This window comes from Azolla caroliniana, unplaced genomic scaffold (genome assembly GCF_043228905.1).
Source record: "Azolla caroliniana isolate FFs.n. ecotype wild unplaced genomic scaffold, voAzoCaro1.0.p SCAF_7, whole genome shotgun sequence".
Taxonomy (NCBI): Eukaryota; Viridiplantae; Streptophyta; class Polypodiopsida; order Salviniales; family Salviniaceae; genus Azolla; species Azolla caroliniana.
Window position 1 is genome coordinate 6,431,311 of NW_028230442.1, and position 26,317 is coordinate 6,457,627.

At 37.6% G+C, this 26,317-nt stretch overlaps 5 protein-coding genes across 6 annotated transcripts in view; all 5 read right to left on the reverse strand.

The window, feature by feature from the left end:
- The window catches only part of LOC147861711 (V-type proton ATPase 16 kDa proteolipid subunit), a 59,754-nt gene extending 40,068 nt beyond the window's left edge, over positions 1–19,686 (reverse strand). Inside the window, exon 1 of the mRNA XM_087322183.1 lies at positions 19,671–19,686. The gene's annotated coding sequence lies outside the window, so the exon portion shown is untranslated. The remainder of the gene's footprint in view (positions 1–19,670) is intronic.
- On the reverse strand, positions 745–3,853 carry CB5LP (cytochrome B5-like protein). 2 transcript variants are annotated; one of them, XM_087322002.1, is made up of 5 exons: positions 3,697–3,853; positions 3,492–3,541; positions 3,096–3,164; positions 2,816–2,907; positions 745–991 (listed from the first exon to the last, which is right to left on the reverse strand). In XM_087322002.1, exons 1-5 carry the CDS (start codon positions 3,803–3,805, stop codon positions 925–927), a joined length of 387 nt encoding a protein of 128 aa, XP_087178128.1. In that variant the 5' UTR covers positions 3,806–3,853; the 3' UTR covers positions 745–924. The 2 variants fall into 2 exon arrangements, with proteins under 2 accessions (XP_087178128.1, XP_087178129.1); XM_087322003.1 differs by lacking the exon at positions 745–991 and adding an exon at positions 1,674–2,326.
- Positions 5,308–8,992, reverse strand: LOC147861715 (uncharacterized). Its single transcript, XM_087322672.1, has 2 exons — positions 8,687–8,992; positions 5,308–8,238 (listed from the first exon to the last, which is right to left on the reverse strand). Exons 1-2 carry the CDS (start codon positions 8,846–8,848, stop codon positions 5,434–5,436), a joined length of 2,967 nt encoding a protein of 988 aa, XP_087178798.1. The 5' UTR covers positions 8,849–8,992; the 3' UTR covers positions 5,308–5,433.
- LOC147861716 (putative pentatricopeptide repeat-containing protein At3g01580) lies at positions 14,372–17,745 on the reverse strand. The gene has a single exon (XM_087322763.1). It carries the CDS (start codon positions 17,684–17,686, stop codon positions 15,026–15,028), a length of 2,661 nt encoding a protein of 886 aa, XP_087178889.1. The 5' UTR covers positions 17,687–17,745; the 3' UTR covers positions 14,372–15,025.
- Positions 18,605–21,711, reverse strand: LOC147861717 (uncharacterized). The gene is made up of 2 exons (XM_087322178.1): positions 19,256–21,711; positions 18,605–19,087 (listed from the first exon to the last, which is right to left on the reverse strand). Exons 1-2 carry the CDS (start codon positions 21,084–21,086, stop codon positions 19,032–19,034), a joined length of 1,887 nt encoding a protein of 628 aa, XP_087178304.1. The 5' UTR covers positions 21,087–21,711; the 3' UTR covers positions 18,605–19,031.
- Positions 21,712–26,317: the final 4,606 nt, after the last annotated feature.

A 26,317-nucleotide genomic window follows, 5' to 3' on the forward strand; every position in this document is an offset into this window, starting at 1 on the left:
ACACTCGGATTCGTCTCATAGGTCTTATTTTTTACCTTCGAATCTCTCTCTCTCTCTCTCTCTCTCTCTCTCTCTCTCTCTCAAATTTCTTCATGTGCCACAAGTCAACAAAATGTTGCTATTACTTCCCCTCCTTACTACATCACTATATTCCTAGAACGGGGGAGATTGAAGAAAGATGTCTATTCGAAGATTGTCATGGCCTGTGCAACCACACAAAGAAACTACAAACTGTTTTAACTCTCATCAAATGAGAAGTGGACGAGCAAAATGTCCTCCCCACGATTTGTAACTTCTTGGAACTAAATGGCATCGCTTGAAAATTATGAGCGATCAACGATTTGGGGAAGCGGGTGGGGTGTGCAAAAATTGCATCATAAGCTAACTCACATGACTCTATTTCTCCACGATCTTTTAGAGTGCATGAGAATACACATAAAGAAATAGAGGACCCAACAACCAAGACCAAAGGAGAGAATGGGGAAGGCTGGCACAAGTTGCTGAGCCAAAATTAACTTAACGTGGTGGGCTAGCTAATTTCCAACATTGTAAGACTCTTTGAGTAAAATGTAAGATTGTCGGAAAATAGCATGGTGTGATCCAAGGCTGCACTGTCAAAATTGCTCGACTTTCATCCACATTGGATAACTATCCACTGTGAATATTTATTCATATATTCTGTTAATGTAAACCTTCGCGCTGGATAATTCGCAAACACATAAATTGAACGAACGAAAGATATGATAAAAAGAATTTTACATCGGCAAATTATATTAACTGATTCAAGAAATTGTGGCCAAAACATGGGTGTTATCTCAAAATGGAACCAAACTCTTATAACCGCTCAAAATGCTATACCAAGTTAAAATTAAATGTTTTTAATAAAAATATTAATAAAAGGAAATGGGGACAAAATGTGAGGACCTATGAAGCCAATTCACCAATGTAAAACTCATCCACCATATCAAAAACTCTTGTGGCATGTTGAGGCCTGAAAAAGAAAAACACAATTTAACGAAATGAGCGATGACAATCAAGATTATTAAACAAAATGCCATAAATATAGCTGAAACATGAAAAACATTACAACTCATTTTATCAAATAGTTAATCACTTACCCTAAAAGAGATTGATAAATCTATATTCATTATCGTATAAAAAAGTAGGATTTTAATACAGCCTTTTACTTCTAATCAATTTACCATCGCTAACGATGACAACTTGATCATGAATTTCCAGAGTGTTTATTAGCCTCTACTGAATGCGGGTGAGGTTTTGTGTTTCTTCAATTTACTATCATTTAGAAGAGCAACAAAACATGTCTTCTGAGTGAATTCATGCATGCACTATTAGGTACGTCGTAGACAATCTTAGTCTCTTTGGGCAAACCGTATTTCTTCTGTATTGTATTTTGGGATAACAAATTTAAAGAGAAGTTAGGGAATGCTTGTTTTCTTCTAGTCTCACTAAGTGATATCAAATGAGAATTCTACAATATTTCATAAACAATCTTTACATAATCCAGGAGCTTTTTGGGAGGGTCATTACAGTGCAGGCATAATTCTTCATAATTTGAAGGATAGCATCACAACAAAATAGTGTTCCTAAAAAAGAGCGATTTTTAGTGTTCCTTTCTTTGATGGATTTTTAAAGTGACAGGTGTTGGAAACATGCGGAGGTGGTTTCATAGATACCACACATTTTGGGGAATGCAAGTTACACATACTCTTCCAGTTCAAGTATATTTGCTAGAAAAAACTTAAATGGAGAGAGAAATAGTCCATCTCTATGCAATCCAACTTGTATCTTGCTTATCTCGCAATCACACCATATGTTTTGTTTATCTCTTCCAATCGCCAGTCATGTATGTAAAATCGTAACACACCATGTGCAAGTACTGATGCCATATGCAATTTTTCTATAGCAAAGTAATGTACAATCATAACACAAACATCTACCTCAAAGAGAAGATTTTTGGTTCCCCACAAACAAAGCATCTACCAATTTCTCAAGTCCTGGGTTTCTCTAAGATTGATGATGAAGCTCCTCCCTATCTGTGAAAGTCAATGGCATTCCATAGAGTTCGCAAACAATATCATGTCGCTTGCAATTACTCGTATATTTGGACAAACCTGAAATGGATTTGCTGTTACATCCTACCGTACCACAAGATCATTTTGGATGGAACATGATTATAGATCGGCTCTTCTTGGACTCCGAACCTGTGTCTATGTTCCCATACCCATTGTCCAATTGCTCCACATATGGAGCTTCACTTCCGCTCTCTGGCTTTCATTCGCAATAGATACATTCAACTGGCCACATTCTACACACCATTAAAGTAGGGAGTTGGATTCCCAATTATTTGGATGTATGGAATATGCATATAGGCAGTGTTTTACATGCACGCACTCTAAAAAATAATTTTGATTTCTTTCCTATTCAAGGTCAAGACAATTGTAGTATATGTAGGGGGGTATAGAACCTAGAGATGATGACAACAATGATATATTAACATGATTCATGGGACCAACAATCACTAAAAGGCACTCCCCCTCACCTAGTGATAACAATGGTAAGACAACGAGTACCTGACCATATGCTCCTTAACTTAGAGAAACTCATTAGAGAGTGGAACCATGTTTATTAGTCTTTTCTACCATCGTCACATGACTTGGCATGGATTTACTACCAAGTATCCTGAGAGTTTATCATACTAACTTTGGGAGACAACTCTTATCATAATCATGCAAAATCAATCAGTTATCTATCACATTTCATTAATCAAAGAACCGTTTTATGTTTTTTGTCATACCCATAAAACCCCTTGGTGGAATCACCACCGGCGTTGTTTAATATTGCATAGCTTCCAGGATGCTCCTCCACATAAGATGTAACATCGTAAACCTAGAAACAGAATACAGAGTTTTTCAAGACAGAAGATGCTGTTTGGGCTTACAACAAATGAATGACTGAAAGAGAGGCAAAACATAGGGATAAAGAAATAAAATGCGAAAAATATAAATTTTAAATTATCTAGAAACACTATTAATGTGATGAGCTAAAAACAAGTAGATGGGAATTGCAGGTATCACCTTATTCTTGACAATGATCCAGCAATCCGTAGGAAGAGCATGTTTTGCAACCTCTTCAGCAGTAAAGGTCTGTTTCCTCGGATGCAAAAATGAAATCATGAACTGAAGAATTAGAGAAGTTGCTAAGAAAATTTTCCACAAAAGTTTTTAAATCCAAGCCACGGTTTTACTACTACCTTTTTCTTGAGAAAATGCTGGTGCAAAGATATATGATAAACAAAGTTTGGGTCTAAAAAGAAATTCAGAAGTATACATGCATTTTACACAAGCTAATCTGCACTTCCAAATGCTAGTAAATTAACGTGAAAAAGACAAGAAGAAAAGATTAGCAATGATGAGGCAGAATTCTCAGGAGGAAAAATCAGAGTATTTTTATTTTTTTTTGTTAATGAGCACCTTAACACCAGTAGACTTTGGCACAGCAGGCTGAGGGATCTTCTTTGAACCTGAGCAAGAAAAGAAAAAGAAAGAAAGAAAGAAAGAAAGAAGATGATTCAGAAATATGATGCTTTTCCGTGTCTGGATGGATGGCAGTAGCAACACAAAGGTACATATATAGTTGGGATGAAAAAAAAACAAATGGGGGGGAAGAACAGAATACCTTTCTTCAGCTTGGATGGGGAGGAGAAAAAGATCGCAGCTAAAGACAGAGAGATGACGAAGAGGGAGACAAGGATGCCGAGAAGAAGAACAAGTAGGGATTGGTCCATTCTATCTCTCTCTCTCTCTCTCTCTCTCTGGAGGAGGAGCAGGGCCAAAAAAACAGAGATCTCTGATGGGAACAGGGGAGGGGGGGGTACAGAGATGGGTTAAAACTTAAAACAAACTAATGTATTTGGCCTCTCTTGCTGATTTCATCCAACCATAACAAGAATAACCAACCATATGGACATGAGGTGGGGTCGGGGCAGGCCCCGGACCCAGACCCAGACCCGGACACGGATACAGACATGGACATGGACATGGACACGGACACGGACATGGACACGGACACAGACATGAACCCGGATCCGGACACGGACATGGCTGGGGCCACAACTTTGAGAGAACCCAACGCCCCGAGGCTCGGGTCCTTGAGTCCCTCGAGAGAGATGCTCGAATAAAAACCAACCAGAAACTGAACCTTGATTGGTATGGTTTCTCTTTTTTCTTTTCACTTTAATGCTTTTGGGACGTGATGGTTTTCCCCAGGACCTGGATCTTGGCCTCTAGGAATGTTAATGCTCGCTTATGTGCCAATTGTTGTCTCATGGCCCATGGGCCAAGTTTGGTCTTAGAAGACATTAATATATCCTTCTTTCTCCATCTCCATTTATTCTTTTTTCTTCGCCATGGTTCTTAGTACTTACCATTGAGTGAGCTTGAAAACCAACCTAAGAAAGGGAAAAGATTGTGATAGGAAATTGTACACCTTTTTGAGCCACTTTTCAAACTGCATGCTTTCAAAAACAATTGTTATTGCATATGTAACCGTAAGAACAAAAGTTCCTAAGGAGGTAATTTGTTGCCTTAGCATTTCTAATGTACCGTACAAATTTTATTACGTTGACAATTTACCTCCAAATGATTAAATGGAAACTCTCCCCCTCAACTTTTGAATTCAGCTTTGTTGAACACAGTGGATGCCTCCTAAGGACTAGATCTAGGAAGAACAAAGCCACAAAGAGCATCAAGGTTGGTTCCCATCGTGTTATTGTGGAGTTGAGGACACTCTCCCATTAAAACGTGTTGTGCTTGCCAATTTACAAGTAGTTAGCATTTCCTCGATGAATATGTGAGATGACAAGACTAAGATTGGCAATGTCTCTTAGATCTAACTAGTGCATGGAATCCATAAACACATCCCCCCACAAACATACAATTTTCAATGTCTCCCATCAGCAATTGGGCCAAATTAATATTATATACAACACATGCATCATCACACTAGGTGTCTCGAACACAAAATTGCTCATAGACAACAAGCTGATGGAATAACATGCAACAATTGTGGTTCAGTGGGTCCTCAAGAGGTGAGTATTCATGTCTTTCCATAAGGTGGACATAACTCAAGACTCTTATCTCTTGGATGTCTAATAAAATGCAATATGTTTATATCCTATGATGAGCCAACTTTGTAAACCTTAGAGGCATTATTATGGAAAAGAAAATTGGACCACCTTAGCTTAGAACTAACAATGGATATGACCATCAATAAGATATGCACAATGTAAGAAACTTGCATTGTTAAGATTTGATAGGGGCATGAGTAAAAACTTGTGTGTGTGTGTGTGTGTGTTCTTGTTTGTTTAAATTGTGTTTAAGAAGAAGAAGAAGAGCAAATGGAGAGCTTCTGCAATTATACATGAGAATTCTTTTTCTTGTCCAAGTAACTATGCAATCTATATAGCAAAGGGTTTTTCTTCTTCTTCCCACTCATAGTAGTACTCTGAGGTGGGTCTAACACATCTAAATCTACCATCTCTCCTTTCTTATTCATATGTAGAGGTGTCATCATTCCTATGTTAATCACATTCGCCTCCTCTTCTCCTTCTCCTTGCGGCGGATCTGGCTGAGGTTTCTCATCTCGGCATTCCAAGACAGGATTTTGGTTTAAGTTTGAATGAATGGGTATGTCTTTCGTCTCAGGCAATGCATTCCTTTGCTTACTTTCGTCAAGAAGTCTTTGGATATCGCCTTCAAGAATCAACTTCGCCTTCTCCATCTCCACGAGGCTCCGATGAGCTTCCATGACCGCTTTCTTGTTGGCTTCTTTCTCCGAATCGGCAACACTCAAATCCATCCGAAGCTTCTCGTTCTCCAGGCCCAATATCCCTGCCTCGGCTATGGCAACTTGTAGCTCCCTTTCACATGCGTCGAGCTTCATCTTCAAGCTATCCATTCTCTCCTCTGATATAATAATGTCACCAGTGTTGTTATTATCATACATACATTTGCTTTCCTCATTTGTATAATGTGATTCTTCCTCGTCTACTTCTTCTCTATTCTGTTTCTCCCACATCCCTGATTCCAGCTCATTTCTCACCAACAACTCATCTCTACTCATTTTCCGTGATATGTCTCGAGAATCTATCCTTATCAATGATAGCTCATCTCTCGCAATCCGAGCTTCGTCTTTCGCTTTCTCAGCTTCTATTCTTGCCACCTCTAAACTCTTCATTGTATCTTGTAATACCACTTTCACTTCCTCTGCTTCTTTTCTAGCTAGTTGAACCTCCTCCATAGCTCGCTTTACCAAGGTCAATGATTTCTCCTCAACCACGTTCGCTGCCTCTAATGCCCTTCTTGCATCATCTTTAGATATTTGTGCTCCGGCCAATGCATCTGAAGCGATTTGTTTATTGGCGTGGGCTGCTTTTTCAGCAATATCAGCCTCCTTTCTCCATTTCTCCCTTTCAAAAACAGTTTTCTCTAATAATACCTGAGCATTATGCCAATCCTCTTGCGAGATTCTGGCAACTCTCGATGCATTTCCTAAGGCTGTTTTCAATTCGTAATCATCAGCATTTGCGACCACAATCTCGGCATTCTCATTCATTTCTCTCTCCTTCAACTCGAGACCTTTGACATTGTTGTTTGTGGCTAATGCTGGGAGTGATAAACTTATGTCCATATACTTGGCATCCATTTCTGACAATCTTTTCCGGAGATCCTCTATCTCTGATTGCTTCTCTTCAAGACGACCCTCTAATGCAGCAAACCTAAGGGATGCTATCTCCTTCTCTCTCACCATCTCCATTTGAGAAACTTGACCATTTCTTTGTGATTCTTCAAGGCATTTGCTCAGCTCAAAAACCTCAGTATTTAGGGCCGCAATCTTTCCATTTGCATTCATTTCTCTCTCCCTTAGCTCAATAAGTTTCACTTCATCATTATGAAACAATGCCAATATGGCTTCATATTTACCATTAATTTCTGATAGTCTTTCCTGAAGATCCACTCCATCTGCTTTCTGTCTTTCTAAATCGCATATTAAAGAAGCAATCCTTGCAGAATCCACACATTCTCTCTCCTTTTGTTTCACCAATTCTGCTTCTATTCTTTCTACTTCCATTCTAAGAGCAACAATTACATCATTCCATTCTTTCTGATGCTCAATCAATTCTTGTTTTTTTGCTTCTAGTTCTTTACGCAGTGCATCAGCATTTGCAATAATAGCCTGCTCTTTTTCGACCATCAATGCAATCTCAGATTTATAGCTAGAAAGTTCTACTTTTAGATCCTCCATATCCGAAAGAGCCGAAGCTTCTTTTTGTTTAAGCATAAGCATTTCCTCTTGGTTTCTTATTGTCATTCTCTCTAGTCTGGATTTCATATCTTCCACTTCACAACTTGCAGTGGACTCTCTACTCTTCATCTTCTCTTGGCTTCTCTCAAGCTTTTCTTTGAGAAACTCAAGAGATGAAATTAGGACACCCTCTGTAACAGTTAAGTTTAAAAGCTTTTCTTGTGCTTCCTCTAACTCTGTAGAGATTTGGGTCTCTGGTGTTTCCTCTACAAAGACATTTTTTATTGCCATGATTTGACCACACTCTGATACCATAAACTCTAAATTGTGATTCGATGTACCATATAACTCTTCACATCCAAGAAGACTCTCATCGAAGCTAACAGATAACTCGTCAGTGAACTCATCCAATCGAATCTCTGAAGAGTTATGTCTAGGAAGAATTTGCCTAGTATTCCTTCGGGAAAGCTCAAAAGAAAGCTCTGAGACTCTCCTGGATGTAGATTCAGCTGCAGTCATAGCTTCTCCTGCAAGCCGAACAGCTTCATCTTTTGCTTCTATACAAACAAAGAGCTCATGTTTCAGAGCTTCCATGGCGTGCTTGTTTGCTTCTATCTCCAACAGTGCATTTTCATACCGATCTCTCATGGAATCTATCTCTATTTGATGATTCCCATTTCCTTGCGATATAATAGCATTATCATCCGTCTTGTTGGATTGAATGGTTTCTCCATGTGACTTGGATTTTTCCAAGAGCTTCATGTTTAGGTCGTCTACGTTTCGTTTAGCTCGAGCGAGATCTTGCATCAGATTCGACTTGGATTTCTCCATGAGGCTAAGCAATTCTCTTGTTCTAACAAGGTCTTCTTGAACCTGGTGGAGTCCGACGGCTTTGCTTACAATAGGTGCCCTTTTCTGTGCGAACAAGGGAGACCCATAAGCATGATAAACGAAACCCATAAAGGAAATTCATTGTTTTAAATCAATTTCAATTACTCTAGGAGAAATAAAATATAATGATGGAAAGCCACCGTTTAAATGCGAGAAAAAATATGCAGAGAGATCCCACTAGCAAGAACTTCCATTAGAATATGCAATGTTTTGTAATAAGCAATACATGAAATGCATTTTTTCAATGTCAAACAGAATGATATATGAAAAGGAAGAAGAACTCATTCGTTAAGAGAATAAATGTTGGCTGAACAATAGAAACAAAAGAAAAATATAATAGAGAAAAGGCATTGTTGAGAACAGATTCGATTTGGATGGAGAAAACATCATATAGAGCGAAAAAATAAAGAGCAATTCTTTTATACAAGAAACAATTCATTACATTAGACATAAATTTAGGCTGAAATGTTACCTCAGGTCGAGGCACGGTAGGCTTTCTTTCGGACCCATTAGAAGAAGGTAATGAAGAAGAAAAAGGATGCCTAATCGACACCGAAGCATCCAAGCTTGAGTTAATTTTCAAAGATTTCTGAAGACGAGGCGACATAGAATGTGAAGTTTTGGGTGTAGACATATCTGCTCTGCTCTTCAGATCCCTTCTCTTCTCAGAACTACAGAACCGAGGCTTGAATCTTCGATACAATTACAAACGAGGACCACTCTGCTCTGTTTCTGTGGAGCAATTAAAATGAAGCAGAGGGGAATGCAATTAGCACATGTGCGGCGTCCCAATCAAGTAAGGAAAGGAAGGAGGTAGAGTGGAAACAGAGCCTGTTTACACAGTCAGTTAACAATGTTTTTTAGTCTTAACTGTAATACCTCTCTCTCTCTCTCTCTCTCTCTCTCTCTTTATATATGTATATACTGTATACATATATACATATACTCTCTCTGTCTCTCTCTCTCTTTATATATGTATATACTGTATACATATATGTATACATATACTCTCTCTGTCTCTCTCTCTCTCTTTATATATGTATATACTCTGCCTCTGTCTGTCTCTCTCTCTCGCTCTCTCTCTCGCTCTCTTTATATACATATGTATATACTCTCTCTCTCTCTCTCTCTCTCTCTCTGCACGCGTGCCCCTGTTTGGCTCCTGCATCGAGAGAGAGAGAGAGTATATACATAGAATTATATACATATGTATATAGATCTAGACATAGAAGATGCAGACATATGTTTTGTATATCCATACTTACATTGCTTGTCGGAATATTATGTTCCATAGCTTAGAAGAGAGAGAAAGAGAGAGAGAGAGAGAGAGAGAGAGAGAGAGAAAGAAGAAGAACAGTAGATCCGTCCCTGTAAGGCTGTATATTCGATTTTCCCTCTCCCTCTTCTCTGCTTCTATTACAAGCAATGTTTTGAATTTTGGTTCTGCTATTGATTCTCTCTCTCTCTCTCTCTCTCTCTCTCTCTCTCTGTGTCTGTGTCTGTGTCTGTGTCTGTGTCTCTCAGAAATCAATGTCAAAGGCGTCGATCCTGGGAACTTGAAAAGAAAAGAAAGAACGAGAATATGGCGGGAGTGGGAAGGGGAAGAGAGAGACAGACACACACACACACACAGAGGCTACCAGAGAGAGAGAGAGAGAGAGAGTGTGTGTGTGTAGAGAGAGAAACACTGAGGAGGTGGAAGCCGTTGACCAATCATCGTAAATGGTATATGTGACGTGGAGGCATGGCCTATTTTGATTGGTCCACGTGGAATGCCCTTGTGGTTGTGCCCAATCTTGTCTTTGTTTGTCTTGGATCATGAGATGATGATGATGATGATGATGATGGATGCATGCATGCATGATGATGGATGTATGCATGCATGATGGATCCATCTCCACATGAGAGGATGGTACAAACTGATGATGATGACGATGGCCCACAAGGAGTGCTGTCAGAGACGATTCCGATGACATGACCCTTCCATGGGCTTCGCCTCGACCGTATCAGCCAATTCGGTTTGTTCCTTCAATCTAGTCCCTCATCACATCTCGCTCCTCGATAACATAATCCGCATCGGTCTATACCCATTCTTGCGCTCAATATCTAGGTTCAGGACCCTTGGGATACATACATGTGTATATATTAAATCATGCACCCCCATGTGCATCTGTGGGCATGGGCTTAGATTCTTAGAATAACTATTATAAGGATAATAAAACCATCACGATGCCCACTTGTGTGTACCTCTTACGGGCCTTGATAGGTGTTTTCACAAGGTGGGTATCTAGTATATACAACTCACTCCTCCCATAATGGAGAAACCATTCGTGGTGGTGTTTGTCAATGACAATGTCTTAATTAGGGAATTGATGTATATTGTGAGAAGATCCGTGATGCATGTGAGCCTTTTTCGTTTGAACAAACAATTAGTAATAAACCTAGGTCTCAAATTCAAGGAGAATAATGTGAACCACGATTTTCATTGTCACATTTCCCTTGGGATATGAACCCAGACTTGTGACCATACATAATTATACTCAAAGAATCAAGGGAAAGTACCAAAATATACTCCCAAGTGTAAGAAATTAAACAAGCATGATGCCTTGTTTTCAAAATTCTTGTGTAAGATTGTTCGACTAGTTTTGAGCTCCGAATCACTTTAATACACCAATTGATTTATAATGACTAGACAACAAATGCATGAAAATGGGCACAAATTCTGGGTGATTATGATAACGTAATGACGTAGGACTATCCTACTATGTTTGAATAACAAAGTTGAAGAAAAGGGACTACTAAAGAAGGCAACATGGATTGTCGAGATTAGAAAGCATAGAGTGTTGAGATACTAACCATGCTAAGACTATACAAGTATATCACAAAACTCAAGAATAGGACTAATCACATATTGCCAAAACAAGCTTGGAGGATAGGATTCAAAGTACAAAAAACTATTAAAAGTAAAATTCTCTCATCTCTACAGATGCTTAACATTATGAAATGGTTTAAGAGATGTGTAGTAAAAAATCTATTGGAGCTCTCAAGTGATGCAATGAAGTATGGAAATACACGACATATTAGTAGAGGCATTAAGGATGAAGTGGCAAGATGCTAACATATCAAATTTGGAAAACTACATGGCAAATATTAACCCCCCAATGTTGGCCCCATTACAAGGTAAAATGCCAAAATATACCCAATCGTATCTCACTACCCCATGAACCTTGGCTTTTGGAGAGCATTAACACTCCTTTGAACTCGTTCACACAAATAAATTAGGTGTTAATGTAGTGTCACGACATCATCACCCAAATATTAAGATATACAAGTTGGTTATGAAAACCTAGAGTAGGATGAATATCACTTATTGCATACTCAATGTATAAGGTAATTCGTGAGAAAATACGATGACTCATTAAACGTACATGATAATGTAAGTGTCGTACTCAAACATCCACAAAGAATGGTGAGCACATGTGTGTTCATTATTTTCTCATATAGAGTTTTTATTGTGGAGTAGTAACATCCCTTCTTAGGAAGAAGTCATATACAAGATGATATGTTCATTTGGTCCCATATGTCAAAATTGACCTCCTCATCGACACTAAAACATCTAGTCTATTCTCTCTCAAATTAAGTCGTGTCCCTCCCTAATAGCTAATACTTAACCGTAAGCATTGATATTGAATGTTTATGCTTTAGCTTATTGTAAGAGCACAATTGCTCTAACAACTTGCATTTGTAAATTGTAATAGAGGTGTTGTCTATTTGTGATTTCCTAAAGTTATGTGTGCTTTGATTACATGATTACTCATGTACATTAAGTAGGCAAAGTCCTGTATTAGCCAGCCCATTTAAAAAATGGTGGTGTGGATAAGATTAACATTTGCCAAGGAAACAAGTGGTGGTATGGTTGATGTGGTCGAGAGTGATTTAAACCTTGTATCGCTCAATTCACCATCTACAGGGTGTTATTCCATTTGAACGTAAACAACAATGAACCAATGAGTTAACACTTTTGTCGTTAGTTAAGTAGAATGAAGCCCTAAATTTTGATTTAAACTTAACATTTGGTGCAGTTGTCAAGGATTAGCGGAAGTCAACAAATGGTCGATTGATTATTTCGCAAACACCGAAGGTGTACAAATAACTAGAAGTGACAAGCCCTTAACAAAACTTTCCCTTTCCATTTAGTGTTTAGAATCCTAAGTAGTTTTCATCATTATTGTTCAATTCTATTTTCAAGACATTGTATGCTTCACTTTTCTTTTCGAACGCAACACGCTTTTTTTTTCTTTTTTTCTTTTTCCAAAAAAAAACTCCTTCCATTAGTTATAAAATTTTACAAACGAGATCATTATGTACAAATCCCTCTAGGGACGCGATAGTTCCATCTTATGTGGATGTCCACTAACTCAAGAAAGGGAGAGGACGACCATTGTTGGATGAAGGCTATTCGTTGTCTTTTAACTCCATCAGAGCCACCATTGAGGCCATTATATTGGCTCTTTAGAGTGGCTACAATTTCACTCCATATCTCTTGCAGTAACATTGTTGGATGCGCGGTTTGGTTGGAGAAGACCCGACTACACCATTGTTTCCATAGAATCCAGAGAGTTATTGGGTTGACCAATTCCAATACAACTTGAGATTTGTCATTAAGAGGAGTTGAGTGGACGTTGCCGTTGGCGAAGAAAAAAACCTCTTGTGCTTTTATCACCAAAGTCATCCCCTCCTCCTGATGCTCGTATCTGCCAAATGGGGTCTACCATGATAGCCAACATATATTATCCCACTTGATTGAGCCTTGCACCTGGCATAATTGCAACAAGCGGCCATCCCCCCGCCATATTCGATGGGACACTCTTAAAACAACTAGCAATATCTAAAAATGTTCTTCTACCTCCTTTACATTCTTCAACACCTCCCAACATATACCCGGTGACAACATTCCAAACACGATCTTCCTATTGACGCCCTCATAACTTGGCAGTTTTAGACTCACGAACACTTGCACAGAAGCGTGTGCCCTCATTAAGCCATGGAAATGTTAACCATTTCTATACACGTGGACATTGGTCAAAAGAGAAGGAACAAGCATGGAGTTAGATAAGGGATAAAGGAAACAAGATATTGTTGCACAATGTGAAAAGTGTCAAGAGCATTGTAAAAGCTATAAAAGCCACTTTTATGATACTTTTAAGCTTCTTCTTAATATCTAGAGAACTTGAGCTATAGCTTAAGCATGTTCTAATCCTCATCTCCTTAACTCTTGTAATATGCAAAACTTACGATCTCATCTTACACATTCAAGTTTATCGTAACTCACTAAAAACGACTCTCAAATGTTATTGATCGTGGTTGTCTCTTTTTTATTGCATTTTCTTAGTAGTTAACATTAAGTGATTAAGTGTGTTGAGAGATCAAGCTCAATTTAGTTTAGTTAGTTAGTCAACCATGTAACTTCATAGTTACTTAAATAGAATCTAGTTAGAAGTGTTGACTATAACGACTTAAATAGGACCTTGTACTTAAGTGGGATATTCTAGATCCTTCACTCCTAAGTACATTTAATATAGGACTTACACCTTAGTACCCTTGCACATGAGATGTATATATACCTCATTGTGGGTATTTTTGTATATGATGATGATAATCCTAATTTAATATAGTTACTCATCCCCCATCTTGTGTTGTTCATAAGTGTATCTCTCTCTCTCTCTCTCTCTCTCTCTCTCTCTCTCTCTCACACATATCACTTAATCTTCCGCTTAACTTAATCACATAATTAGGTACTAATTAACCCATACTTAATTACTTTCTTAATTCTTAACAGTGAGATTAAGCTCATTTGTGTACATTTTGATATTAGGTTTAGAGCTTGCTTTTTTCGTTCTCCAATATTCACTCCCAAGTTTAGGAACAGGTTGGCACCCTATCCTACCTGCCTCATCAATAAAAGAGTAGACATTCTCTGAGTCCCTCTAGATCTTGGTTCTATGATAGTTAGGTAAGCCTAGCTAGAAAGTGTGGTAAGTCCTAAACTTACCCACGCATGACCTAGCTTTTTCCCAAATATGGTATATAGAAGCATCCAATTGTGAACATACGAAGTCTCATATACAAGATGATGTACATACACACTCTGGAGAAGTCCGAGAGGCAATATCTACCTCTAATTAGTATTGAATAAATTTGGAATACCAAATGGTACCACACATGCATTTGGATGATAGTATATGATTAGGAATTCACCAAACAATGCACTCTATCCTGGCTTGCTCACTATTTGTGCCCATGATGGGGTGCTTCACACACTTACATATATTATGAATTAGATAATGTTTGCATCCTTTGTCATCATTCTTTCTTCAAAGGTCACCCTGCTCTATGCTTAACATTGCAATTCAAGCACAGGTTCCAGAACTTGGTTCTTTAATGCACTGTCCTGATTTCATCATACTTTGTCAACGTGTGATATCTTCGAAATGTAATGCCACCTATGCGTGAACTCAAGTTTGTTTTACAGGTTAGGTTTGAGCTTTGTCATCAGTTCGATGAATAGTTATTTGATGCAAGATCACTTCAATGGATTCCCCTTTAATAATTAGTCTTGCTGGAAACTCTAGCATAGCAATAGTATTAAGAGAGCCATATATGCCAATTGGCTTGATGACATGCCCCATATATATACCTCAGATGAAAGCTTCTGACAAAAGACCATCTGACATGTATACTCAAACCTCATTCATGGTCTCTGATGGTATAATAATAATCCCAAGTTCTATGTAAAAACTCTTCACTCTTTTTAAGTGACATTTCCTAGCCTCGAATCGGCATATATGTTCATCATCAAATCATATGCAGCAGTTTGATTGGAATGAAGGTTCACTGCATGAAGGAATGCATATTTGCCCAATTCTTCATTACCATGGATACGACAAGCACTCAAAACACAAAACCAAATGTTCATATCAGCCTTCAATGGTAGTTCCTTCAACATGCTCTCGAGTCGTTTGAAATCACCTACTCTACCAAGAAGATCTACCAAACTACCGTAATGTGATAAATCAAAAGAAAGATTATACATTCTCGTCATTGAAGTAAAATATTTAAGACCCATCACAACAAGACCAGAATGACTGCAAGCTGAAAGAATTGAAGTAAGGGATACCTTATTTGGACGGATTCCTGTTGTTTGCATTTCATCAAAGGTTTTTAAGCTTGTTATACAATTACCTTCTACTGCATAACCAGCAATGCATGCAGTCCACACGGCAACATCAGGTTCAAGAACAGCATCAAAAACTCTATTTGCATCTGACATGCTAGCATAGCTCCCATACCCATGAATTAAAGAGGCAGAAATGAGCACATTCTTATCATATTCACCAGATAAAATATCAAAATAGAGGTGATTACACATCTCTATGTCTCCAATTCCACTGCAAGATTGTAGAACACAAATAAGAGTGCAATCATCAAGAAGCACTTGTTCATTGCGGAATCTCTTGTATAACAGTAGAACTCTCTCAGCTTCACCTTGCTTTGCATAAGCTGAAAGCATAACTGTCCAAGCCACTATATCTGGTCGTGGTAATGTATTGAATAAATACTCTGCTTGAGGTAGATCTCCACATTTCCCATACATAACCAAAAGGGCATTATTAGCATAGACATTTGCAGCATATCCCATCCTTTTTATGTCAACATGCAATGCTTTACCAATCTCCAAAGCCTTAGCTTTCATTGATTTGTATTCATCAATTTCTTGAGCCACTTTCTCAGCAAGAAGGCTGCATGCCTGAAGAGACACCACAAACGCATGTTGATCTGGTCTTATACCATCCTCTTGCATTTGCTGATAAAGCTGGAGTACCTTCTCCCCTTCACTTTGCTCAACATAGGCATCAAGCATTGCAGTCCAAGAAACAACATCACGCCTAGAGAGTGTCTGGAACATGTTTCTTGCTTCATCTATCATACCACACTTACTGTACATATTAATAAGGCTCGTTGCAACAAAAGTATCCGATGCAAGCCCTTTTCTTCGAGCATAGTCATGCAAAGCCTTCCTAATGTTCATCACTGATTGTATCAACGATCTTATGCATATGCAATGAGAGTTTCTCTCATCCTCAATCATATCACAAGCTTGAAGAATCAGCACAACTGTGTGTCTCTCTTGATTGACATGATCCTCAAGCATTTGTCTATATAACCTCAATGCTTTCCCTCCCTCACCTTGTTCAATGTATGTTGCAAGCATTGCATTCCAAGATGTTGAATCTCTTTGAGATAAATTACAAAACACATTCTCTGCCTCGAGGGAGTTCCCACACTTACCATACATACTCACTAGCACATTCCCAATCGAAGAATCTGACAATAATCCTTTTTTACAAGCGTCTGAATGTAATACCAATCCAATGACTAAGGGCAACTCTTTCATTGAAAAACAGTTCACATCATTAGATTTCTCTCTTGAATCATTGTATTCATCCTTTGAATCATTGCATTTCTCCTTTGAAATGATCCCACATGCATGAAGTGCAAACACAAATGTGTGTTTATCAGGTATCAACTCTTCCTTATGAAGTCTTCTATACAATACTAATGCTTTATATCCTTGATTTTGATCGACATATGCAGAGAGCATTGCATTCCATGACACTATATCCTGTCTAGGGAGTATATAGAACACTCCCTCTGCTTCAGCAATGGCTCCACACTTTCCATACATACTCACAAGTGTATTTACAATAAAACCATCCAATTCCAAACCCATCTTACAAGCATCAACATGCAGATTTCTTCCTCTCTTGAGGTCTCGAGTTGCTCCACAAGCCTTGAAAAGGCTAACAAAAGTATAGTTATTTGCTTGAATTCCCTCCTCTTGCATCTTTTGATAGATTTCAAGAGCTTCTTGACCTTTACCACTATCAGAATGAGCTGAAATGATGGCCGTATATGAGAAGACTGTTCGAGAAGACAATTTCCAGGCAAGTGTGATCGCGTCTTCAATAGCACCACATTTGGCCAAAGTTACCACAATATAATCGCTCAATAAGGAGGAAAGGATAGGTTTGCTTTGCATAAGATGAGCATATACTCTCATGGCTTGAGGTAAGTTCTTTGTATTACTACACAAATTTAAAATTGACATGTATGTCTTGTCAGAAATATCCAAACAAGTGTGTTTAAAGAGATAATCAATCGATTCTTTGAGCTTCTCTTCATAACAAAGAGAGCGAATTTCTTCTTCGTCCTCCTCTTCTTTCTCTTTTTCTCGCTTTTCTTCTTCGTCTTCTCTAGAAAAATATCCATCTTTCTTGCTGAAATACATTGCCCTGCTGTTCGAAAGTGAGGGAGAATCGACAACATTAGAGTGAGGAGGAGAACTATGCAAACATTGAGGAATGTGTCGGTTTCGGAGACGCAGAGCAATACTCAGAATTGGGCGATGCATCGATTCCTTGAGCTTCTCTTCATAACAAAGAGAGCGAAATTCTTCTTCTTTCTCTTTTTCTTGCTTTTCTTCTCCGACTTCTCTAGAAAAATATCCATCTTTGTTTGCTGAAACACATTACCCTGCTGTTCGAAAGCGAGGGAGAAACGACACAACATCAAAGTGTGGAGGAGAATTAATCAAGCATTGAGGAATGCGTCGTTCCTGGGGATGCAGAGCAATACTTCGAATTGGGCGATGCATCGAAAGGTAAGGAACAAGCAGGGGCTGCCCGCCATGGCAGAAGAAGGAGGAGGAGAACGAGAGCAAAGAATTCCTGGTATATATACATATACACTAGTGACTGTATATACACCTAATGTGGTTCAGAATTTACCGAAATACCCCTGAGTTTCCAAAATACTACCATCACTACCCCTGGAGGGGGGGGGGGGGGTGTGTGTTAAGTAAGTGGAGTGTACCAAATGTGGCGGCGTAGTTCTTCCTAAACTTAATGATCTTCATCAAAACATTCCTAAACCTAACTTAAAACAAGGCAGTGAAAAAAAAACCCTTTGCATTCTCCAGATTTAGATGTTCACAAGAGTGTACTTTTTTTTCCGCCTTCATGCAATGGCACGTGATTATGCGAGCTTTTTTTAAACTTCCAACCTAGGAAGGGTCAAAGTTTCAACCACCAATTTAGTCAATAGAGGCACTTGTGCCTTTCAAACAAACCACCCATGTTTTTAATATGCTCATTTTAGGGTTTAGGGTTGCATCAAAGACATTAGATGATATTGTATACCCATTACAAACACACATTCTAGACATATATAACATGCTCAAATTGATGTATTAGAAGATATCATTCCTTTCCAATATCATATAGGTATGTTCATCAACAATACAAAGGAAGTAGATACAAACAGTAGGTCATTATGTAGATCAAGCTATGGTTTCACCAAATCAATAAATAAAATCTTCTCATTAATGCAAAGAAAGTATACAATGAAGTAGTGTCTTGGAATCTCAATGCCATCATCAACTTACAGCATGTTTTGTTTTTCTTTTTTACCAAAATCAACAAAATTTGCCACGCTAACAATTGATCATTCTCTGTTTTTTGTTTTCTTTTGACCAAATCAATGGAATCTGCCACACTCTATTGATGTCGTAAAAATCAACTGTAAAGAATGCACACGCTCATCATATTTACAATTTCTATGACATTGGTATAATATTTGGAAGAAGAAATGATAAAACTTGGATAACCCTTGCTTGGAAGATTATATCCTGCTTGAAAAAACTTGTAGCTAGGAAAAAGCCCTCACAACTATCATAATTCCATTTGGGTTTAGAAACCCTAGTCCAAACACTTCTCTGAATCATCTGGAAATAGGCATTTTCTAGGTTTTCCACCTGAAAATCAATGAACGAAGTATGTTATCTTACTCGAACTTTAATAATGCATAGCAACAACAAAAAACTTATGAAAACAACAACAAAAAACTTATGAAAACATTACTCTTGATGAACATTATTTGAGGGAAATTCTCAACAAAACAAATTTCAAGAATATGGCTATACCTTTAAGGTTAGGGGCAGAATGAATGACCTTCAATAGCCCCCGTATCTCCTTAAGCAAAACCATGTTTTCATGGTCACTATTTGTTGAAGGAATGGATTGATGCCTCAAGAGAAGAGTTTGAGCTTCTAAGCTTTGTAGCCTTGAATCAATGTCTTCCAATGTTACCCTTTTGAATTTCCAATTTCCTTCATAATCTTCGGGTTCTACTCTTTCTTTTACATTGCTGATTGGCTTGGGACTAATGCTCGACACCAAGCTCGGTACATCAAGATGCTTCAATTCCTCCTCACAAGCTTCACTTTCTTGAAACTGGTAGTCCCTTCCCTTGTTTTCTTCATGCACTTGACATATCTCTTCTGGTATGTAAGCTTCCCAAGATGGACTGTAATTCATCTGGGCAACATCAACATTAACCACCTTTTCTTCTTCTTCTTCTTCTTCTTCGTCTTCCTCCATATTGAAAGCAATGGATTTCGAAGTATAGCTCGGAAGGCTTTCACACTCTTCCATGCCATAAGATTCTAAAGATCCTTTACTAGACACTTTGGTGGTTAGGGTTAGATCCCTAGCTTCAGATGCTTGTAGTTGTTTCTCTAAGGCAGAAAGTTGGAACAACACAGAAGTTGCATCATTATCATCATTGCTACCTTCAGTGGTCGATAATGGAGACATCTTCTTGGATGAGCTCTCATGCAAAGCTATGGTATCAGCACTCAATGGAAGATACTCCAAACAAGTCATAACTGAGACACAAGACTCCATGCTTTCCAAATTGATTTGATCTTCACTATTGCTTTTCACATTGCCTTCTACAGCATTGCTTTCCAGTATAACGCTTGTCACGCGCCTCTCCGAAGAATCTACACTTGCTATTGTCCCTAAACCTTTGGAATAGCAAACCTCATGCCATCCCGGAAGAGGCGAGCAAAGACTCGAGTAAGGGTAATGACAATCCTCGGATTCTTGCACTACATTCATCTCAGTTTTGCACACTGATTTTGCCCTGAGTTCATCTATCTTCTCTTCCAGGAGAATACACTCAGTTTCTTTCCTACAAAGATTGTCTTCAAGGATTCTAATGGCCTCCTCATCATGGATGGCTTTCTCTTCAGCCATTCTTTGGAAGTGAGCAGATTCTAGTAGAAGTGCAGATTTCTCTTCCTGTAGCCTCAATATCATAGCCATTGCTTCATTTGCCGCACTCTCCGCGGCACTCCGTTCCTCCTCCAACTCCGTGTATACACTATGAAGCCGGACATGTTCGGCTCGAACAGCCTTTTCTAGCTTCATCACCATATCCATGTGATCACAGCAATACGTCCTGTCTTTGATAGAGCAATCCTCAGAACCGTCAGTTATTCCACATTCATCGAATCCTTGTGTTAGTAGATCAAGTTCTTGGGTCCTTTGATCAAATTCCCCTGTTTTCTCATCAAATACTTGTGTTACTTGGTGATCAAATTCATCTTTAATATTATCAGAGGCTTCTGCTCTTTTACAAGATTCTTGGTGGGACGATGCTACATATCCACATCTTGATGTGATTTGTTGATCTATTGCGGAACTGGGAATGATTTCTTCCTCGTCACTTACCTCTTGATCATCAACACAAGCCTCCTTGATATGGGTATTGTAACCACAAAACTTCATTGATTTAATCCCATCCATATCGGCAATACCACAATAATTCACGCAGAAGTGTTTCATAAGCTGAAAGACAAGGAAAGCAAAAGCTATTTGCAATAACAGAAGCAAAGCTATGCCAATTTCACAGGTTGCACAGAGTAGAAATGAAAGCTTCCACGGATTCCTATATGATGCCATTGACATGAGATTGAATCCTTTCGGTTCTTCTTTCTTCAAAATTTTATTTGGGTTTTTTTCTTTACTCCTTCTTCTTCTTCTTCTTCTTCAAAATTTGCTCAGAATAACTAGAGATCGAAAGCTCAGTAGAATTAGTCTTAAGGACTCCATTAATAGCAGGGGATTCTTTCCCATTTTAATATTGTTCAATTCAACCCAAAAATTAATATCGATAACAAAATTTTAAATCTGACAGCTTTAGAAGCAGTTTCTGCAGAATTAATAGCTTGCCTCTAAAAATCAGAGACCCAAAATTAGGGGTTTCGGATACAAGGAAAGGAAGGGGATTAAACGTTCAAAAACAAAAGAAAAGGAAGGTTATAAGAGGGGAGCAAGAAAAAGAACAGGGGAGGAGAGAAAGAGAAAGAACCCACGAATGATCTGACAGATTCTAGTTGTTGTTTCTATCATTCAATTCTTGCCGAAAGGGAGGACTGATATTTTGGGTTTCTATAATAAATAAAAACAACCCCCACCCCCCAAAAGAAGAAAAATCAGAGCTGAAAATTGTTTTGTGTTTTCCTTCTCCATGTCCAAAATTGGAGCACTGTTTAAAAGTCTGTGCAGCAACAAATCAATGACTATATGCAAATGCCTGCCTGCATGCTATGATATACTATGACATGGTATGTATGTATGTATGTATGCAGGCATGCATGCTATTCTATGTTATGACACGGTATGGAATTGTATGTATGTGCTATTCTATGTTATGACACGGTATGGAATTGTATGTATGTGTGCTATTCTATGTTATGACACGGTATGGAATTGTATGTATGTGCTATTCTATGTTATGACACGGTATGGAATTGTATGTATGTATGCTATTCTATGTTATGACACGGTATGGAATTGTATGTATGTGCTATTCTATGTTATGACACGGTATGGAATCGTATGTATGTATAATGTATGTATGTATGTATGTATGTATGTATGTATGTATGTATGTATGTATGTATGTATAATGTATGTATGTATGTATGTATGTATGTATGTATGTGTGTGTGTGTGTGTATGTATGTATGTATGTATGTATGTATGTATGTATGTATGTATGTTATGCTATGGAATGTATGTGTGTGTGTGTGTGTGTGTGTGTGTGTGTGTGTATGCTATGCTATGGAATGTATGTATGCTCCATGTGAATGTAGATATGAGTTTGTTAGAACTTAATGGGGGGTTGTTTCCACTCTTCCCCCTATCCAATCATGACCTTTTCCAAAGTCCGCATCATTCTCGTCCATCTTACCTTCTCTAGAGTCCACATCATTCTCGTCCATCTGGCCATATTCTCGATGATATGCCCGATCGATATTCTATCCACCCAACCCCCTCCCCCCCCCAACGGCCTCGTGTCAACACCTTTCAAATCAGAACGAGAAAACAAAGTCATTGTTTCCCATTGTCTGCATCGTAGCTTTGTGCTAGTGGTACACCCCCATCCCCATCCTTCACTTAGAGGACAGATAGATGCCATTGTGTGCCCATGCAATGTCATAACCTCAAGTATCTCAAAAAGACAGAAGCCATCCCTCTTCATGTAAGGATTTTTCATTTCAGTAAAACATATCCAAGTAGGTCATTTCTTGATGTTACCATATTAATTCTTCTTTTCATCCTTGATTCATGCCCTTCTTGCCACTTGGTAAGTTGTCTCCATCCTACATCAGGTGCTCGTTATTAGCTATTCCGTCACTTCGCTTGAATGGTCCAATTCACTCATACGAACTTTATTCTCCGTCTAGTAATAGTTAGATTATTCTTCGAATGTGGATGCCTTATTGAATTGTGTATTATAACTTTAGAGAATAGTCTATATTTATGAATGCATATGTGATTCAATAACTTCCGCATGCTATTAGAGAAGTTTGAAATGAAACGCATAAAGTTTTAAAATTTGTACCCTTTTTGGAGTTTCATATATAATTTGAACTCACCAACAAATGTTTTGAGAAGATTGGTTCGTTGGGTTACTTTAAGGAATCTTGAAAAGTAACATGAAATATTGGCTCTCACCTATGGTTGCCGAGTCCGCAAATCAGCAATGTAGTTTTATTTTTCTCAAACCATATCTCCTCAAACAATATCATGTCTTGATTTAACTTATGTATTTAATCGTCACCACCAACATTGTGATGCAATAATAAACAAGAATTGTGTGCATTTAAAACATTTCATATATCTTCTTGTCGTAATTTCTTCCATGGAAACTTACATAGCAATTATTATTCACTACAATTGAGGACACAAACTCTTTTTTGTTTAAGTATTTGGGGTAATGTTGTGAAAGACAAATGAGTAGGTGGGTGTATACAATCAACATGAAGGATCACCAACACCAAAATCAAAGAAAATGTGAGAATGACTACAACAAATGAAAAAGGGATGTCGTCTTTGCTTTACATGGGGATGGGTTCACCATCCAATTCCAAGCAAGTTGACACATTTTTGCATGCGAAGCACAGTTGTCATGCTCGTTAGTTACGTACATACAATATGGGCAACATATGTATGTTCCTTAGGCATTATTAATATGGGCTAAGTACATCCCAAATTCAATGTACATCAAATGCATTTTTCTATTTGTTTACTGCATAAGTACATACTTCATGTATTGTGCATTAATTTTTACTTGTCTCTTGTGATTTATATTTTCCAAACTAGGCATCGAGGAACAAGAAATTCTAATATTTGTTGGGGAGTCGATCATGTCTAGCATGTCTAAATAATAATCTATACACTTTCCCAAGTAAACAAATTGAACCTTCCCATTAACATTAAAAAAAACACATATCTAATATATAATCCATGCTACAAACAAAACCGCACGAGTGGAGTTGGAGAATTGAAACAAAACAAAAAAACAGCCACTATATTAAAGTTTGAGCAAGAAACATTGTTCAAATTTCATCTAGTAGTAGTTAAAAATTTACATTATTGAACATATCTCCTAAGATAATATATCTCAAACACAATAATTTCAAATGAACCAAAGACAAAATAGAACCACAGCAGTAGATGGCATTCAATCGATGACAACAAAAACAACTTAAATTATGTCCAATGTAGGCATAGTACAATACATGGCACAAAGATATACAAGCGGGGACCATTAAAAAACTATCCAAAGATTCATGAGGTTGAAAGTTTAAGCCGGGGGTAGTTATGGCTGAATAATTAAAGGGGGCTATTAAAATCATAATAACCAAAGCATATAAATTGATATTGCATTAATACATCTTATGAACATAAAAAGGTATCGAATGTAAAGAAAGGTTTCTACGATTATTCCCAAAGGCATTGTACAATAATGGAGGCGTTATAATTGTAACTTGAGAACAACATTAGGCTGAACAATAAATGTTTGTAACAAAATCAAAATTTAGAAAAATAATATATTATGCAATGAATCATAGCTTCTTTTCTCTATAGTAACACCATATAAATCAATCCATAATTTCTTGTCATATATATTTTGTTAGATATCTCATACATCACATGGATGTGGCAATTTCTTGCTTACCTAAATCTTTCTCAAAGCCGATGTTGTGAAAAGCACGAACTTTCTCCAATGTTACCACAATGTTTAGTATTTGCCAATCTAACTACGGATGCATTATATAATTTTGCCAATTCCCACGGAATTACCTTGCTAGAAACATGCATTTACCCACGATGATGGCCTAAAAAGTCAATGATCATTATATCTAGTATTTCATCTTGTGAATTTTTACAAAACATATGTTAAGTTGTTCCACTTGCCTTTATTTTAAGCAATAACTTCATTCGCAATGTTTCACAACTTTTCCATTGTGTAAATTTCCGCAAATGTATCATTAGTAATTATTTAATCCCGATAAACAACATCACACTAATTCTACATTAAAAAGGTTAATACAAAGTCGTTTTAAAGTATAGTATTCAACGTAATTTCAAGCACACTAATGTTTACCTCGAGTATGTACCATTACATCAAAAAACGGAAACATATTCCAAAAGTAGCAACTAGAGGTCACAACCTATGTAGTGATATATAATGTAAGATTATTTTACAAAAAGTTAAAAAAAAAACAAGGAGACCCAAATATATGTTGGCTAAGAGATCAAGAGACGTCCATATACCTCACATTGTAATCATAAATAGACCCGAGTATATGTAGGCTAATTGAATGGGAGACATCCATGTACCTCGTGTAAATATGTTGACTTGTTTTAGCATCATTTATTCGATAAATGAATAGCTAGCTTGCGACACCAAAATTGATCTCCTCAAGCAAAAGATAGAAAACAAAAGGCTCAAAACATATGTGTTGAGAGATCAAGCTCAACTTAGTTTAGTTAGTTAGTCAACCATGTAACTTCGTAGTTACCTAGATAGAATCTAGTTAGAAGTGTTATAACGCCTTAAATATGACCTTGTACTTAAGTGAGATATTCTAGATCCTCCACTCCTAAGTACATTTAATATAGGACTTACACCTTTGTACCTATATTATCCTCACACATGTGCACCCTTGCACATGAAATCTATATATACCTTGTTGTAGGTATTTTTGTATTTGATGATGATTATTATTATGTTGCTAATTTAATATAGAGTTTATCATCCCCCATCTTGTGTTGTTCATAAGTGTAACTTCCTCTCCCTCTTTTCCTCTCACACACATATCACTTAATCTTCCGCTTATCAACTCTTCACATAATTAGGTACTAATTAATCCTTGCTTAATTACTTACCTAATTCTTAACAATATGTATATAGGCCAAAGGATACAAATATTAGTCCTATTGTAAATTATACATACCATGTTGATACATGTTATAGACTCCAAAGTCTCAAGTGGCTAAACTTAAACTTGTATATTTTTTTAGATGCGAAAAAAATAGATAGCCATGTTTCCTTGGTTGAAAAAATGGGGAACATAAAATTTTAAGAATTTGTTTTACCTATAAGGTCACATTCGAAGTTGTGGGTGTTGGCCAAAAAACCTTTGTTCAAATTAGATTGGAACTCAGTTGATTATCATTGGACATAGCCATTTACTGGTAACAACTTTAATTTTTTCCAATACTCTATATAGTTGGGATCTTGTAAAATTGTTACACTGATATGGTCTGAGAATGCCCTAGAGGTAAGGAGATCATGCATCGTAGAAATGGGAAGCATGGATGGAAAAGCCCAACAAGTTTGA